At 37.2% G+C, this 13,370-nt stretch overlaps 1 protein-coding gene across 3 annotated transcripts; it reads left to right on the top strand.

Annotated features, from left to right (window-relative positions):
* Window positions 1-2,193: 2,193 nt before the first annotated feature.
* Window positions 2,194-12,626, top strand: LOC114455377 (DCN1-like protein 1). 3 transcript variants are annotated; one of them, XM_028436576.1, is made up of 7 exons: window positions 2,194-2,250; window positions 5,093-5,309; window positions 7,585-7,753; window positions 7,980-8,110; window positions 8,186-8,268; window positions 11,640-11,736; window positions 11,826-12,626. In XM_028436576.1, exons 1-7 carry the CDS (start codon window positions 2,248-2,250, stop codon window positions 11,903-11,905), a joined length of 780 nt encoding a protein of 259 aa, XP_028292377.1. In that variant the 5' UTR covers window positions 2,194-2,247; the 3' UTR covers window positions 11,906-12,626. The 3 variants fall into 3 exon arrangements, with proteins under 3 accessions (XP_028292377.1, XP_028292376.1, XP_028292375.1); XM_028436575.1 differs by lacking the exon at window positions 2,194-2,250 and adding an exon at window positions 4,791-4,861; XM_028436574.1 differs by lacking the exon at window positions 2,194-2,250 and having other exon boundaries at window positions 4,797-5,309.
* Window positions 12,627-13,370: the final 744 nt, after the last annotated feature.

Genomic DNA, 13,370 nt, shown 5'->3' on the forward strand with positions numbered 1-13,370 from the left:
TGTAGGTTCTGCAGATGGTGACTAACGATGGGACAATATATTGTGGGACAAGATATCGCGTTATTTAATGTCACAAGATATATTGTGGATGGTACAAGTGGTATTATTTATTATTTCAATACCCCAAGGGAGTGATGCAAGCCTTTCTCAAGCGAACATGTCTTTCTAACATAGTCAATGTCAATACATGTCCATATGTTAAATCTGGCTTGTGTAGACTGTTGTAGTTTGATGTATTAAAAAAACTTGTTGTACAAAGTTCATGCACAGATACAAATATTTGTTTGAAGAATGCCACAATGATGACATTTGGTTTTAATTTTTCCTACTTGTCAATATCTATTCTTGTGTTCTATTTGCAGTAGAACTTTTTGCATTCTAAATAGAAAAAAAATGGTTTATTGATGTGATATTCACTTGAGTTGAAAATGTCACACCCAGAGTATATGCAGCTCAGTTTGTCAAAAGAATAGTTATTTTTCCTAATGCTTTTTTTTTTTTTTTTTTGCCTTTACAAAAATATCATCCTGTATCGTTATCTTGAACCCAGTATTGTCTATCGTCCCGGGAACTTCAAGAATATCGTCCCACCCCTAGTGATGAACTATTAATTATATGTTTGGAAGCTTCTCGTGAGACTGTTGTTTATCCAGGGTGTGTGCAGAGTGCAGAAATCCATCTGTAACAGTCACATTAGAGTTAAGTCGGGCGGTGTCTCAGTGGTGTTTTACTGTAAAACTGTAAAAAAAACTGAAGTCTACATATACTCTATCAGTGAAAGCACTGTGCATTTTCTCTCCACGTGCCAAGGGGTGGATTCATTTCTGCAAGAGATAAAACTGAGCTCTGGCTTTTATCTGCTAAACTGACAGTAAATACACATCAGTGGTAATAGACTAAAGATAAAGTGCTTTTTTATTTATTTATGCACTTTATACCTAAAGGCATATCATTTTGTGCACAAATTCCATATGGTATGTGATGCAATATGGATAGCAGCTTTTTCTGAAATAAATTAGTATTCATGTTAATTTTAAAAATAACTAGATCATTGTATAATATATGTGTGTTAAATTATCTCCTGAGCACAAATTTGAAGCTTATATCTATACATCGTTGACATTGTGTGTATATCATAATTAATCTTCGTTTACAAGAATGCCTGTTTCTTTTCTTGTATTTTAACTTTTTATTTTTATTGTCATCACACAGGGAGCTCACACCCACAAACAGTATAGTGACCCCATGAACAAGATGGAATTAGTATTTTTCCTGAGGGGTCTTTCAAAGAAAACACCAAAAAAAAGAGATTCTGATCAGATTTGTTTTTATTTTATTTATTTTTAAAATATCCCTCTGTGCCAGTGTACACGATAAAGTGACCTGTGAGTATAAACGTTTTGGTATGAAAATGTTTTTTCTTTGCCTAATGCAATTATGATAATACCAGCATATCTTTTCTACTTTTTACTTATCATATAACATTTAGCAGCTACTCAACAAATTCTTACTGACAACTTTAACAGGATTATTTTCTTTGTTCCAGAATACATCAGTGACATGATAGTCAGGTATGAACCCAGCAGGTCTCTCAGATCTATGGACACAGATCAGATAGTGGAGCCCAGAGCTCACAGTAAACATGGCGATGCTGCTTTTAGTTGTTATGTTGAAAAGAAGTGGAACAAACTGCCAACAGAGCTGAAGTCAGTATCCAATGTGAACATTTTTAAATCAAAGTTAAAGGCACTTTTTTTCTCTACTGCATATGATTGAGAGAGAGATTTTTTGTCATGTTGTTGATGTAATGATGATTTTACTGATGATTTTAAATGATTTTACTGATGATTTTAAATGTTCTTATTGATTTTAAACAATTGAATGTTTTATCATGTAAAGCACATTGCGTTGCCTTGAGTATGAAATGCGCTATACAAATAAATTTGCCTTGCCTTGCCCCTTCTATTTCTTGCCAACAGCATATGGAAGCCCATTCCCGTCAGTAAATAAAAAAAATCAAAAATAAATAATAATAATAATTATATATATATATATATATATATATATATATATATATATATATATATATATATATGAAAAGTAAAATAATAATCATTAAAAAATCACAAGTCACAATAAGAGTTAGTATATCATAATTACGTTTTTATTTGTCACCCAGCTCCGTTTGCGCATGCGCAGAGTGAGCGTCAGCCGGGCTACCAAACTGGTCAAACAGCGGGTGTAAAAATGGTAGGTATCCAAAATAAACAGAACCCTGGGCTTTGGCTGTCCTGCCAGTCGTGGCCACCCTCAGTGCTGCGGTCGTGTGGTTAGAGTACACTGTGTGCTGAATGTGGACATGTGTTACAGTGGTTACTTTGTGCTGTTTACATGAAAGGTCAGTTGATGCTGTGAGAGCAGCTAGCAGCTAGCTTCATGTTCACCCTGTATTTTACAATGAGTACCGTAATATAAACACAGTCGCACAGCGTTAGACTGGCAACTGGTTGTCCACCACAGCACTGGCACAGTAGTCTGTGGTTTAAACCCGGTGCTGGGTAATGTCAGTGATGGTGACTTGTTAAAGGAGCTAACGTTAGCTTGTGTTAGTGAATAGCTGTGCTAACTCAGTGCAGTAATACACGGTAGCTTCAGCTCGGCATCCTCATATAGGTGCTACAAAGTAGTAGTAGACGTTCTTTTCTTCAACCAATCCGAAAAATTGTGGCTGAAATGGCCGGTAACCGTTTAAAATTATTTTCCTTCTAAATTTAAACTTTTATAATATAATCAAGAAAGATTAATAAAAAAAAAACGACATGCACAAAAATGGTGATTTGTATTTTATTTTATTTTTTAGTATTTTCGATTTTAACAATGCTATAGTAAACTAAAGGACAGCAATTTATCAAAACAAAGTACATTTATTAATGGCAAGTGCCTGGTTTACAGGCAGATAACATACATGATAACCTTCTGGTTGGATTGGGCTAAATTTAGTTCACCTTGCTTTATTAAATGTTCAACTTATAACCAAGTAAGCGTATAAGACCTACCTTTTTGATCAGATGGATGAGTTTCTGTAGCTTAAGTTATTAAAGAAATTTATTATTAAATAGGGATAAGAATCCATTTGTTTTTTTATCATTAGTCAACGTGTCCAAACAGACCCTGAGCTACAGAACTGAAAGCAAAAGTGCAAAGATGATTAATCTGTGTGTGTGTGTGTGTGTGTCCTTGTCTGTCTGTAAGTGTGTGTAGGTGTGTGTATAAAGGCATGTCTTTTGCATTGTTTCTCTGGGTAACCTAAGATCTTATCATTCATGTGTAACCAACTAGTTAAACATTGTTGGGGACGATTACATTTCAAGTGAAAGTGAACATTAGCCATGCTGTCATAATGTAATGGTGAATTGATATTTAATAAGAGCACTCAGAGAGCGCAAACTTAGGGCTGGGCAACAAAATCGATTTAATCGATCAATTGAATTCGTAGATAAAAACGATTTTTGTTTTGCAAATTTGAGAATTTATTATTATTATTTTTTAATTATTATTTTTATCCCCCCCCCCCCCCCCCCCCCAAAACCGCAATTTTTTTTTTACTTTTTCACGTTCCGATGTGAGCCATCCCCTTCTTAGCTTACATGTGTTTACCCATTGAGTAGGTTCTGTGTGTGCCACAGGCATGTTCAATTTTGTTATTTGCACTATGCTGAGATGCTAAGGAAAGAGTTTATTATTTTTTTAATTGTAATGTTATATGTTATAAAATATGTAGTTATGTGATTCCTTAATCAGAAAATTGAAGCTACTGTGAAGTTGCTGTTGCACTGTTGTTTAAACCTCGGTTAAAGCTTGAAGTAGTTGAATGACAGAGCAACATTTACTTTTTATTTTGGGATAGTTCCATGGATTCTAACTCTTGAGGACAATCTCAGCAATAAAGTTGCACTTTTGACAATATATCTGATGTCTGCAGTCATTTTTAAGTGCATTGAAAAAAAAAATCTAATCAAAACTGGAATTTTTCTTTCAAAAATCGGAGATTCGTTTTATTTTTAGGCGAAATCGCCCAGTCCTATGCAAACCTCCACCATGTTTGGATCAGCTCACCAAATTTCACTAAAATCCGTTCATAACTTTTTGAAATATCCTTGTTAAAAAACAACGTCTTCTGGATATTGTATCTACAGTACTTTCTGGATAATCTCCAAAATGGACATTGTCTGTCACCTCACCAAATTACATTTTAATCCGTTTAAAACATTTTGAGATATCCTGCTAACAAACGGAAACATTAACAGACTAACGCCCATGAAAATATTGGCTCCTTAGCTGAGGTAAGCTGGATGGTGCCAGCAGCTATATCCAATATACCTTATATAATGAAATATATTTATTTATAGTGCACTAAATGTATGCACATTAAAATGAATCTGCCAAAATGTATTGTAATTTAGTGGACTTTCCTTTTTAAATAAAATGGTAAAGTGTTTTGTTAAGAGGTTTATTAGTGTGATCTCACTAAAAGGGGCTTTAAAATGGCTTTTATTGAATTAATTGAAGTTAAATGAATCATTATTTTACACTGAGGTGAGTGAAAGTAACTTAAGTTTTTAAATCTGACAGTTTTAAGTGAAAAAGCTTGTCCTGTTTTTTATGAAATATGTCTATTTCAGTCAGGGCGCTTGTGTTACACTCCAGACTTCTTGCACCTCAGGGTCCTTGAAATGGCATCCCATTACCCTGCTCATGTTACATCTATGACTGTAGTTATCTGCGGGGCCCTCAAAGGTACAGCATGTGCTTGGAGAGAATCCACAACATCATCCCTCAGGGAAGCTCACAGCACTTTCAGGCGAGACCTAATAACATGTCCTGCTCCTGCGTCTCTGTGTGCCTGTTGGAGTTAGACACTAACTCTCTGATTCAAAGTGTATGAATCTGTCCTGGTGCCTGAATGCCTGTAGATGTTTGCGTCTCCCTGTGCGTGTTTGTGTGTGTGTCGCTGTGTGTTTGTGCGCTGCTGTCCGTGCTGCCTGGTCTGATCGCCCCGGTGCCTGACAGCCCTTGTCCTGTTCTCATACAGCATAAGCTCAAGTCTTCGCAGAGGGACAAAGTACGGCAGTTCATGTCCTTCACTCAGGCTGGAGAGAAGACGGCCGTGTACTGCCTCACACAGAATGACTGGAAACTAGAAGTTGCGACGGACAACTACTTTCAGAACCCCGAGCTTTACTGTAAGGAGTCCATGAAGTCCTCCATCGATCGGAAAAGGCTGGAACAACTCTACAACCGATATAAAGGCGAGTATGAGTGAGTGATATTAGTCACGCTTAAACCTACATTCTAATTAGGGGTGTTCATTGAAATTAATCTCACAATACGATACGATTGGCAAGTCATAATGCGATATATCCTGATACGAAATATGCCGCAATGTACAAATTTCCCCTAGGACTCGGCGTTTTTGCCTTAAAAAAATCTCAGATTTTTTAAAGAAAAATGAGTTTTGATTCGATTATCGATAAATGCACTTAGAAATGGCTGCAGACATCAGATATATTGTCAAAAGTGCAACTTTAATACTATGATTGTCCTCAAGAGTTAGAATGCATAGAACAATCCCAACTATTTCAAGCTTTAACCCAGGTTTAAGCAAAAGTGCAACAACAACTTCACAGCAGCTTCAATTTTCTGATTAAGAAATCCGATAACATATTTTATAACATTACAATTAAAAAATAATAAACTCTTCCCTTAACATCTCAGCATAGTGCGAATAAAAAATGAAACATGCCTGTGACACATATAGCCTACTCAAAGGGTAAACAAATGTAAACAAAGAGGGGGCTGGCTGGTAATAATATATTTTTTTTAAATTCAAATTTGCAAAATAAAAATAATATGTTTATCTTTAAATTGTTTTTTTTTGCCCAGCGCTAATTTCACTTTTCCAAGTACAAAATGTAATGAAATACAGTTTATTTTTTTTATACTTACAAGAACAATTGGAATCATTAAACACTGGACGTGATGTTAAACTGTCCTATGTGCTAAAACAGTGGTTGTTAAACTTTTTTTGGCTCAAGTTCCCCCTTTGACTACAATATTTTGTTTATAAAACTATTTAAAAACAACGGTAGAGCATATTGATGGAATGAACGAGTGATAACACACATTTTAAAGAATCTCATTTTGTAAATAATTGGAAAGAAACAGTATTTAGAGCAGGGGTTCCAAACTTTTTTTGGATCATGACCCCGATTGATATCAAGAATTTCTGTTGACCACAAAGATATTTTTTTACTTAGCTTTTGATCATGTTTGAACTCAGATATATATGTATATATATATATTTTGCTGCATTTTAGTTTAACTATATTTATAGTTCACAAAGTGAAAGTGTAGAACTACAGTTGTTTAAGATTGTGTTTAAAAAAAATAGGCGACCCCATTTAAACTCCAGGCAACCCCACATGAAGTCCCGTCCCCAAGGTTGAAAAACAGTGATTTAGTGGCTCCTGAAGAGATTTTTTATACAGTTTTTATCATTTCTGGTCATCTCACACCTGGGGTGGGACCAAGACTGACGTCTTTAATTTTTCTCTCTCTCTCAAGTCCCCCCTGTTGCCCCATCGCGTACCCCCATTTGAGAAACACTGTGCTAAAAGATGGTAGTCACATGAGGTTTACCATTTGAGAGTGGCGTGTGAGCTGTGTCTCAGATATGGGAAGAATGTACATTTTGGGATGCATCATCAGTAGCGTTCCTTTGAATCAGGAGGTGTTTCAGCCATTTTAACATGAGATACCCTCATCAAAGGTGGTCAACTACAGGGTGACTGTAGCTCCCAAAAAATGTTTAAATGATACATGTCAACAGCAGCTCAGAGGTTCAAGTGTGAATATATTGTATTATTTTGGTAGTGTGCAGTAGAATTTAAAGCATCAACTATGTAGAAACGTACGTACGCCACCTCAGGACTTGACGTGAAAGACCGCACATTTCCACGCCCACTCCAGTTTCTGAACATCAGGATTTTGCCGTGGGTTTTGACGTACGCACATTTTTGGGTGTACGTACCTTTTGTACATGAGGCCCCTGTTTAGCTGGAAGTTGATCACAGTTTTTTTTCACAGAATATACTGGGCACTTTTATTGATGTATGTGGTTATTTAAAAAAAAAAAAAAAAAAGAACTTAACAGAATTATTTTGTACTAATGAATAATTTTAGTAATTATTGATATCGCGATACAGTATATATTGTATTGGGATATATAGTATCATGACATGCAACTGGTGAAATATATTGTATCGTCAGCTTCATGGCAATGCACACCCCGTAATCAATGTGAGTAGAGTTTTCCTAAGAGTGCAGTTTCAAAAGTTACATTTCATGTTGAGAAACTTATTAAAATAATCTGCTGAACTGGGTTGTCCCTTCTATAGTTTATTGACCACTAATAATGACCAAGAACAACAAAGTCCTGCCTAAGGAAGCCTTTCCTCGCAGGTTTGCATAGCGTGAAGGTCCCAGCCCATAGAGTGAGTGTCACTGTGTTCTTTTAATGGATAGACCCCCAGGATGAGAACAAGATTGGCATCGATGGGATCCAGCAGTTTTGTGACGACCTGGCTCTGGATCCGGCGAGCATCACCGTGCTAGTGGTCGCGTGGAAATTTCGCGCCGCCACACAGTGCGAGTTTAGCAAGAAGGAGTTTCTGGATGGGATGACGGAGCTTGGGTGAGTGTCAACAACAACATCATCATCTGTCCAACTGGGACGTAAACACAGCCACCAGTATCGTTGCATTGGTGCAGCTCCAGTAAAGGGATGTCTGTCTATAAATAAATCCACCCGTGGCTCAAGTATTCAGTGTCTGAATGAAAGAGTTGCTCTGCTTTGACTCCTCTGGTTGTTCCTGTGTGGGCTTCATCCAGGCCCTAATTACTCTCTTTTCTCCTTGCAGGTGTGACAGCCTGGACAAACTGAAGGCCCTTCTGCCAAGATTAGAGCAAGAGCTAAAAGACAGCGGGAAGTTTAAGGACTTCTATCAGTTTACTTTTAACTTTGCCAAAAATCCTGGACAGAAAGGTTTAGGTGGGTGACGTGACATAAGAGCAGCAAACAGCCACTATGTGACACTAAGGAGCTGTTGTATTTGTCCATGTGCAGATTTGGAAATGGCCATAGCCTACTGGAACCTGGTCCTGTCAGGGCGCTTTAAGTTCCTCGATCTTTGGAATCGATTCCTTTTGGTGAGTTAAACTGAAAGATAAACACTGAGGCAGGAAACCAAGAGTAAAAGCTTTCCACAGATAATAGAAAGCTTATGTTCACCACTTTTTCTAATTAGTGGCAAAGAGTTCTACAGAGAGATGTATCACAAGTATACAATCTGTTGTTATTATCTGTCACACACACACACACACACACACACACAAAGCTGTGAACCTAGATCATTGGGGTTAAGACAGTAAAAATGTGTGATGACCAACTAGTTTATTAAAGATAAATTTGCCATAACACAGGAAAATTCAAAATTTGAATATTCATTTATAGATTTTAAAATTCAATGTATTTCGAAAAAAGCAAAAAAAAATCAGCCCAGGTTTAGGTGTGTGTGAAGAATATATATATATACAGTATATATATATATGTATATATATATACTGTATATACCTACAGTTAGAGCTGAAGGATTATGGTCAAAATGATAATCAAGATTATTTTGATCAATATTGTAACCACGCTTCTAATCACAATTTTTGATCATTTTAGGGGAAAATCTGTGTCTTTTGCACTACTTGAAAAAAAACAATATATGAACAGTTTACAGTGCAAAATGAAGCTTTAAATAAAAATTATACCCCAAAAAAGAAAAGAAGTAACCCAAGAATTGAAAACATACCAAGGTTTAACTGAATAAATACACTATTACAGAGTGCTAGCATGAAACTCATTAGAAACAATTACAGCTCACATGAATCCACCAAATGACTCAAAGCTGCTGCTGACGAATGGTTGAAAAAGTGCCTGATTTGATCTGCAGCAAAGCACACATTTTAAATGGAAATATTGTCGACGACCAGGTTAATTTCATCGTGGCAACCAGAATTAAAATTAAAATGTGCAGCCCTACCTACAGTATGTGTTGAAGAAATCATGTTTTATTTTTTCACTTTCAAGGAACTGAAACTATGTATATTTTTTTGTGTGTATGTGTAAATTAAGGACAGACTGGTGAAGCTTTAGGTTACAATGTTTTTCTTTTGCTTATTTTAATTTTTGTTGTATGTACAATTTTATTGGACCCCAGAACGAATAGCTATAGCTCTGCTGCAGCTAATGAGGATGTGAATAAACTCAACTAAACTGAAGCTTGCAGGGTTCAGCACCTCCAATAAGATTAAGAACCACTGATTTGGTGACAAAGCTTCAGCTAAAAATCAGTGGCCCCTGTAATGACATAGAAAGAGGGTTTATTAAGTATATGGATCACATAAGCTGCTTAGTAACTGACAGTTCTTGGTCATTTTAACTGTAGAGGATCATCAGCCGTGGTGTTTGTGTCAGTGTTCTGACTGAGTCTCTGTGTAGAGGAAATCTGTGGCGTAAGAAGCAGCAGCTGAAGAAATCTGCTATTAAAGTGTCTGATGCTAAAAGAAGCTTCAGCTCACATTACTGTAAACAATATATGAATGAATAGGCACTCCGTAGTTGGCTTTGAATGCGATGGAGGCTGACAGCTTTTGTTGTTCGGGTTTTTGATTTAATAATATTAATACATGTTATTTGTAATACAATAAAAACAATCACAAAGTGCAATAGGTTCCCAAGCCCGGGAAGGGTTCCAGGAATTTTTCACAGCACAGGGGGATCGCGTGGCGCGGACAATTTAAAAATGTATACCTCACCAAATTTAGTGAAGTAAAGCTAAAGTTGGGTTTGGTTTTGTTGTTGTTTTTTATCTTTATTCCAGCCTTACCTTAAAGCTAGTTATTTGTTGAACTGGTGAAGGTGATGATGAATGTAGTTAGAGAGTTACTGATGTTTGGTATATATATATATAATACTCACATACACTGTGTAGACAAGAAATAATATTTTATTAATAATTCCAAGATGCTCTTTTCACATTTAAATGAGGTACTATGTGGGACCTGCAGTCATAGCGGAGGACGCACACATTTAATGGAAAAGAAGGCTCGGCCCGAGAGAACACGGCCCAAACCTGTCCGACCAGAATGAACCAATGTCTCTTTAAGCCCAAACACGTTTCAATCAGACGATATTCACGTCCGTATTATGATTATGTATTATGATCTGTTGTGATTGTGAGTTATAAATATTATGAGCAGCTTCATGTGCACTACACACTACATCTGGTTGAAGCACACTGTTTATATTTGACTGTAATTACGGTTACCAAGCGGAGTAAGTACACAGGCAGCATCAGGGGCAGCTAAGTGGCGGCAGGGGTCCTATGGGTCCTCAGGTAAAGACGAAAGCATCCGAGCAGAATGCCTGTATTAAACAGATGGTGCGGCTGATGTACAGTATGTGTTTTTCAGTTATGGAGATTAAAAAGAGAGTTTACACAACCCGTGCACGCCAGGAAGTGCCTTTTGTGTCCAAGTGGAAAAAAACAACAGAAAATCCTCAATACGTTGCTGAAAACTGAACGTAGGGGGCGCCATTGCTCTGTGGAGGAGCAAAATGACAACGTCGGGGTCCCCTACACTTAACAGCGCTGGAGAGAACCCTGCCAGGGCAAAAAGTGCACCCACTCACTAGGAGCTCTCAGCGGCCCTGATAAGAATACACAGGCTAATGTTATGGCAATTATTATATTCATCGTCATATCGTCGAATTTGCCGTGACACTAAATATACAGCAGTGGTTCCACCTGTGAGGATCATGTCATAAAAACCTATAACCGTATATTACCGCAAATTAGTAAAAGTGCATAAAATGTAATATTACTGTTAAAATACACAAGACGCTTCACTTTAGACCAAAAATGGTCAACTTTTATTCCAACAGGGGCCATAAAAACTAGATTTTTGGTTATTTGTGTGTTGTTGTTTTATGTCTTATGGATTATTCTTTGTAGTTTTTGACATTTTGTGTATTTTTGTTATTGTTTTGTGTTTTATGGATCATTTTGTGTAGATTTGTTGTCCTTTTGTGAGTATTTCTTGGTATTTTTGTTGTTGCTTTGTGTGTTATGAGTCATATTAGTTTGCTTTGTTTCTTGTTTTACTTTTTTGTATTCTTGTGGCTATCTTGTGTGTGTCTTGGAGTGATTTTGTGTATTTTATTGTAATTTTGTATGTTTTTTGGAGAAACTTGCATTTACTTTGGGTTCTGCACATAATTAGGGCGAGGGCCACATTTGGCCCCTGGGCCACCAGTTGTTCCTGGTCACATTAATGTTCTTTTGCTGCCACCTGCTGTTCAGTGGCAGGTTTGGTTCTGTTTTACTTTAGTGTTGTTATAACTGTTAGTAAAACAGTGCACAAATGATAAATCTCAGTTTCTTTGGTTGAATAAAGACGTGCTGCGTTCACGTGGAGCCACAGGCTGTATGTGTGACAGGAACTAATAAAATGTTCTAATGTCACAGGAACATCATAAACGATCCATCCCAAAAGACACGTGGAACCTACTGTTGGACTTTGGTAACATGATCGCAGACGACATGTCAAACTATGACGAGGAAGGTGAGTTTCTTACGTACAAACACAAAATGTTGCGTTTGTGCACATCGCGGTGACACCGATTGATCACATTCTTCTTGATCCTCTTCCAGGGGCGTGGCCTGTCCTTATCGACGATTTTGTGGAATTTGCTCGACCAATTGTAACAGGATCAAAGCGTAAAACTCTCTAAAGTCTGGGCCCAGTTCTGGAAACCCGGAACGCCGTTACTTTTACAATGACTTCTTAGGTTTTTTTTAAAGACTTGTGTAAAAAGAACAACAACAACATGGAAACCATAGACTTCAAAGAGAAAACAGAAGCACTTGAATGTGTGTGGAAGCCACCTTTTACCAAGCTGGAAACAAACTATGAGAACAGCTGCCTTTGTGAAGCTCAAGCATTCGTCGGACGAGGTCGGATGGTCTGTCTCCTGGATAGTTGCAGTCCTGTTAGTGGGCACTGACATGGCTCTGGATGGACCGGAGGGGGAAAGCGGTGTGTTGTCAGCGTGATGTCACGTTGGAGCTCTAAGTGACAGTGCTAAGTTTCCACGTCTCAGACTGTGGATAATGGCGTGCTAGTGACACCAGCACCAGCATAACTAACTGTTGCAGTTTTTAACTGTACATACTGTATCTATTAGGACTGTTTACAAAGAGAGCTATATGAAGAATAATATAAAATACGTTGAATTTCTAAATGCTAAAGGTGATTGTTTTATGTGCAGTGGACGCTAACAGGAGGCCTGGATGCTGATTGATATTTGGTGTGTGTGTGTGTGTGTGTGTGTTGTTGGTTTCAATGTTCCATGTGTCTGTGGAGGAATCATCAGCTTCACGTCTAAAGCATGTTTAAACACATTTGATGTCACATCTGGCTGGTTTCACGAATAAATTCACACTCATGTAAAAGCAATGCTTTAATTCATATATTTATCAGGTTAATTACGTCTCCATGATATCAATGCTGGCTTGGTTACACAATATTGTGTGAGCCATCGTTAGGTGACAGTTATATTCAGCATTTCAAAGACAAGTTGCATCAAAACAAGAACTGTTGAATTATTTCCTTCCCAGACATGTTAAAGTGTTTTTGTTTTTTTTAATCTGGGTTTCTTTCAGAGGATGAACATGTATCCAAACCAACCTGTCTGTGAGCAACAAGTAAATGCCTTGTAGCAACAACTGTGATCAAAAGCTTTGGATATCTGGAAATGACGCTGGTCTGGAGGAATTCTGTCCCACTAATGAATTGTTTGGGTTTTTAAATCTTTTTCCAGCGTTAGCAGGTCATTGTCTGGCCTCATTAACCCTCCACTGTGGAGCTTCAGGTCACGCATTGTCAGTTGATCGGGTTTTTGTTTTTTGGCTCAAAGCCTTGATTCATTTGGTCACTCCTTAGTATATTCACTGCAGCTCCACTAGCCTTAACGGCTCTAACTACTCGTTTCTATGGAGTCTCACATTTTTTTTTCACACTTCATGATTTTTTTTTTTTAATCTTTTGTGTTTTCTTGAATTTCTTTGACTGATTGCTTTTTTTTTTTTTTTTTTTTTTTTCAGATCTTTTATTCTTCTTTATTATGTCAGACAGAGTGCATTTATGCAATGTCATGATTATTTTACACTGGAAGTAATGAGACCTGAGAGCGGCTT

This window comes from Gouania willdenowi, chromosome 21, assembly GCF_900634775.1.
Source record: "Gouania willdenowi chromosome 21, fGouWil2.1, whole genome shotgun sequence".
Lineage (NCBI taxonomy): Eukaryota > Metazoa > Chordata > Actinopteri > Blenniiformes > Gobiesocidae > Gouania > Gouania willdenowi.

Coding starts and splice junctions, on each gene's coding strand:
- LOC114455377 (XM_028436574.1), top strand. CDS start 4,964: ATGCCTGTAGATGTTTGCGTCTCCCTGTGCGTGTTTGTGTGTGTGTCG. Junction 7,754..7,979: donor GATGGGATGACGGAGCTTGG/GTGAGTGTCAAC, acceptor TTCTCCTTGCAG/GTGTGACAGCCTGGACAAAC. Junction 8,269..11,639: donor TTTGGAATCGATTCCTTTTG/GTGAGTTAAACT, acceptor CTAATGTCACAG/GAACATCATAAACGATCCAT.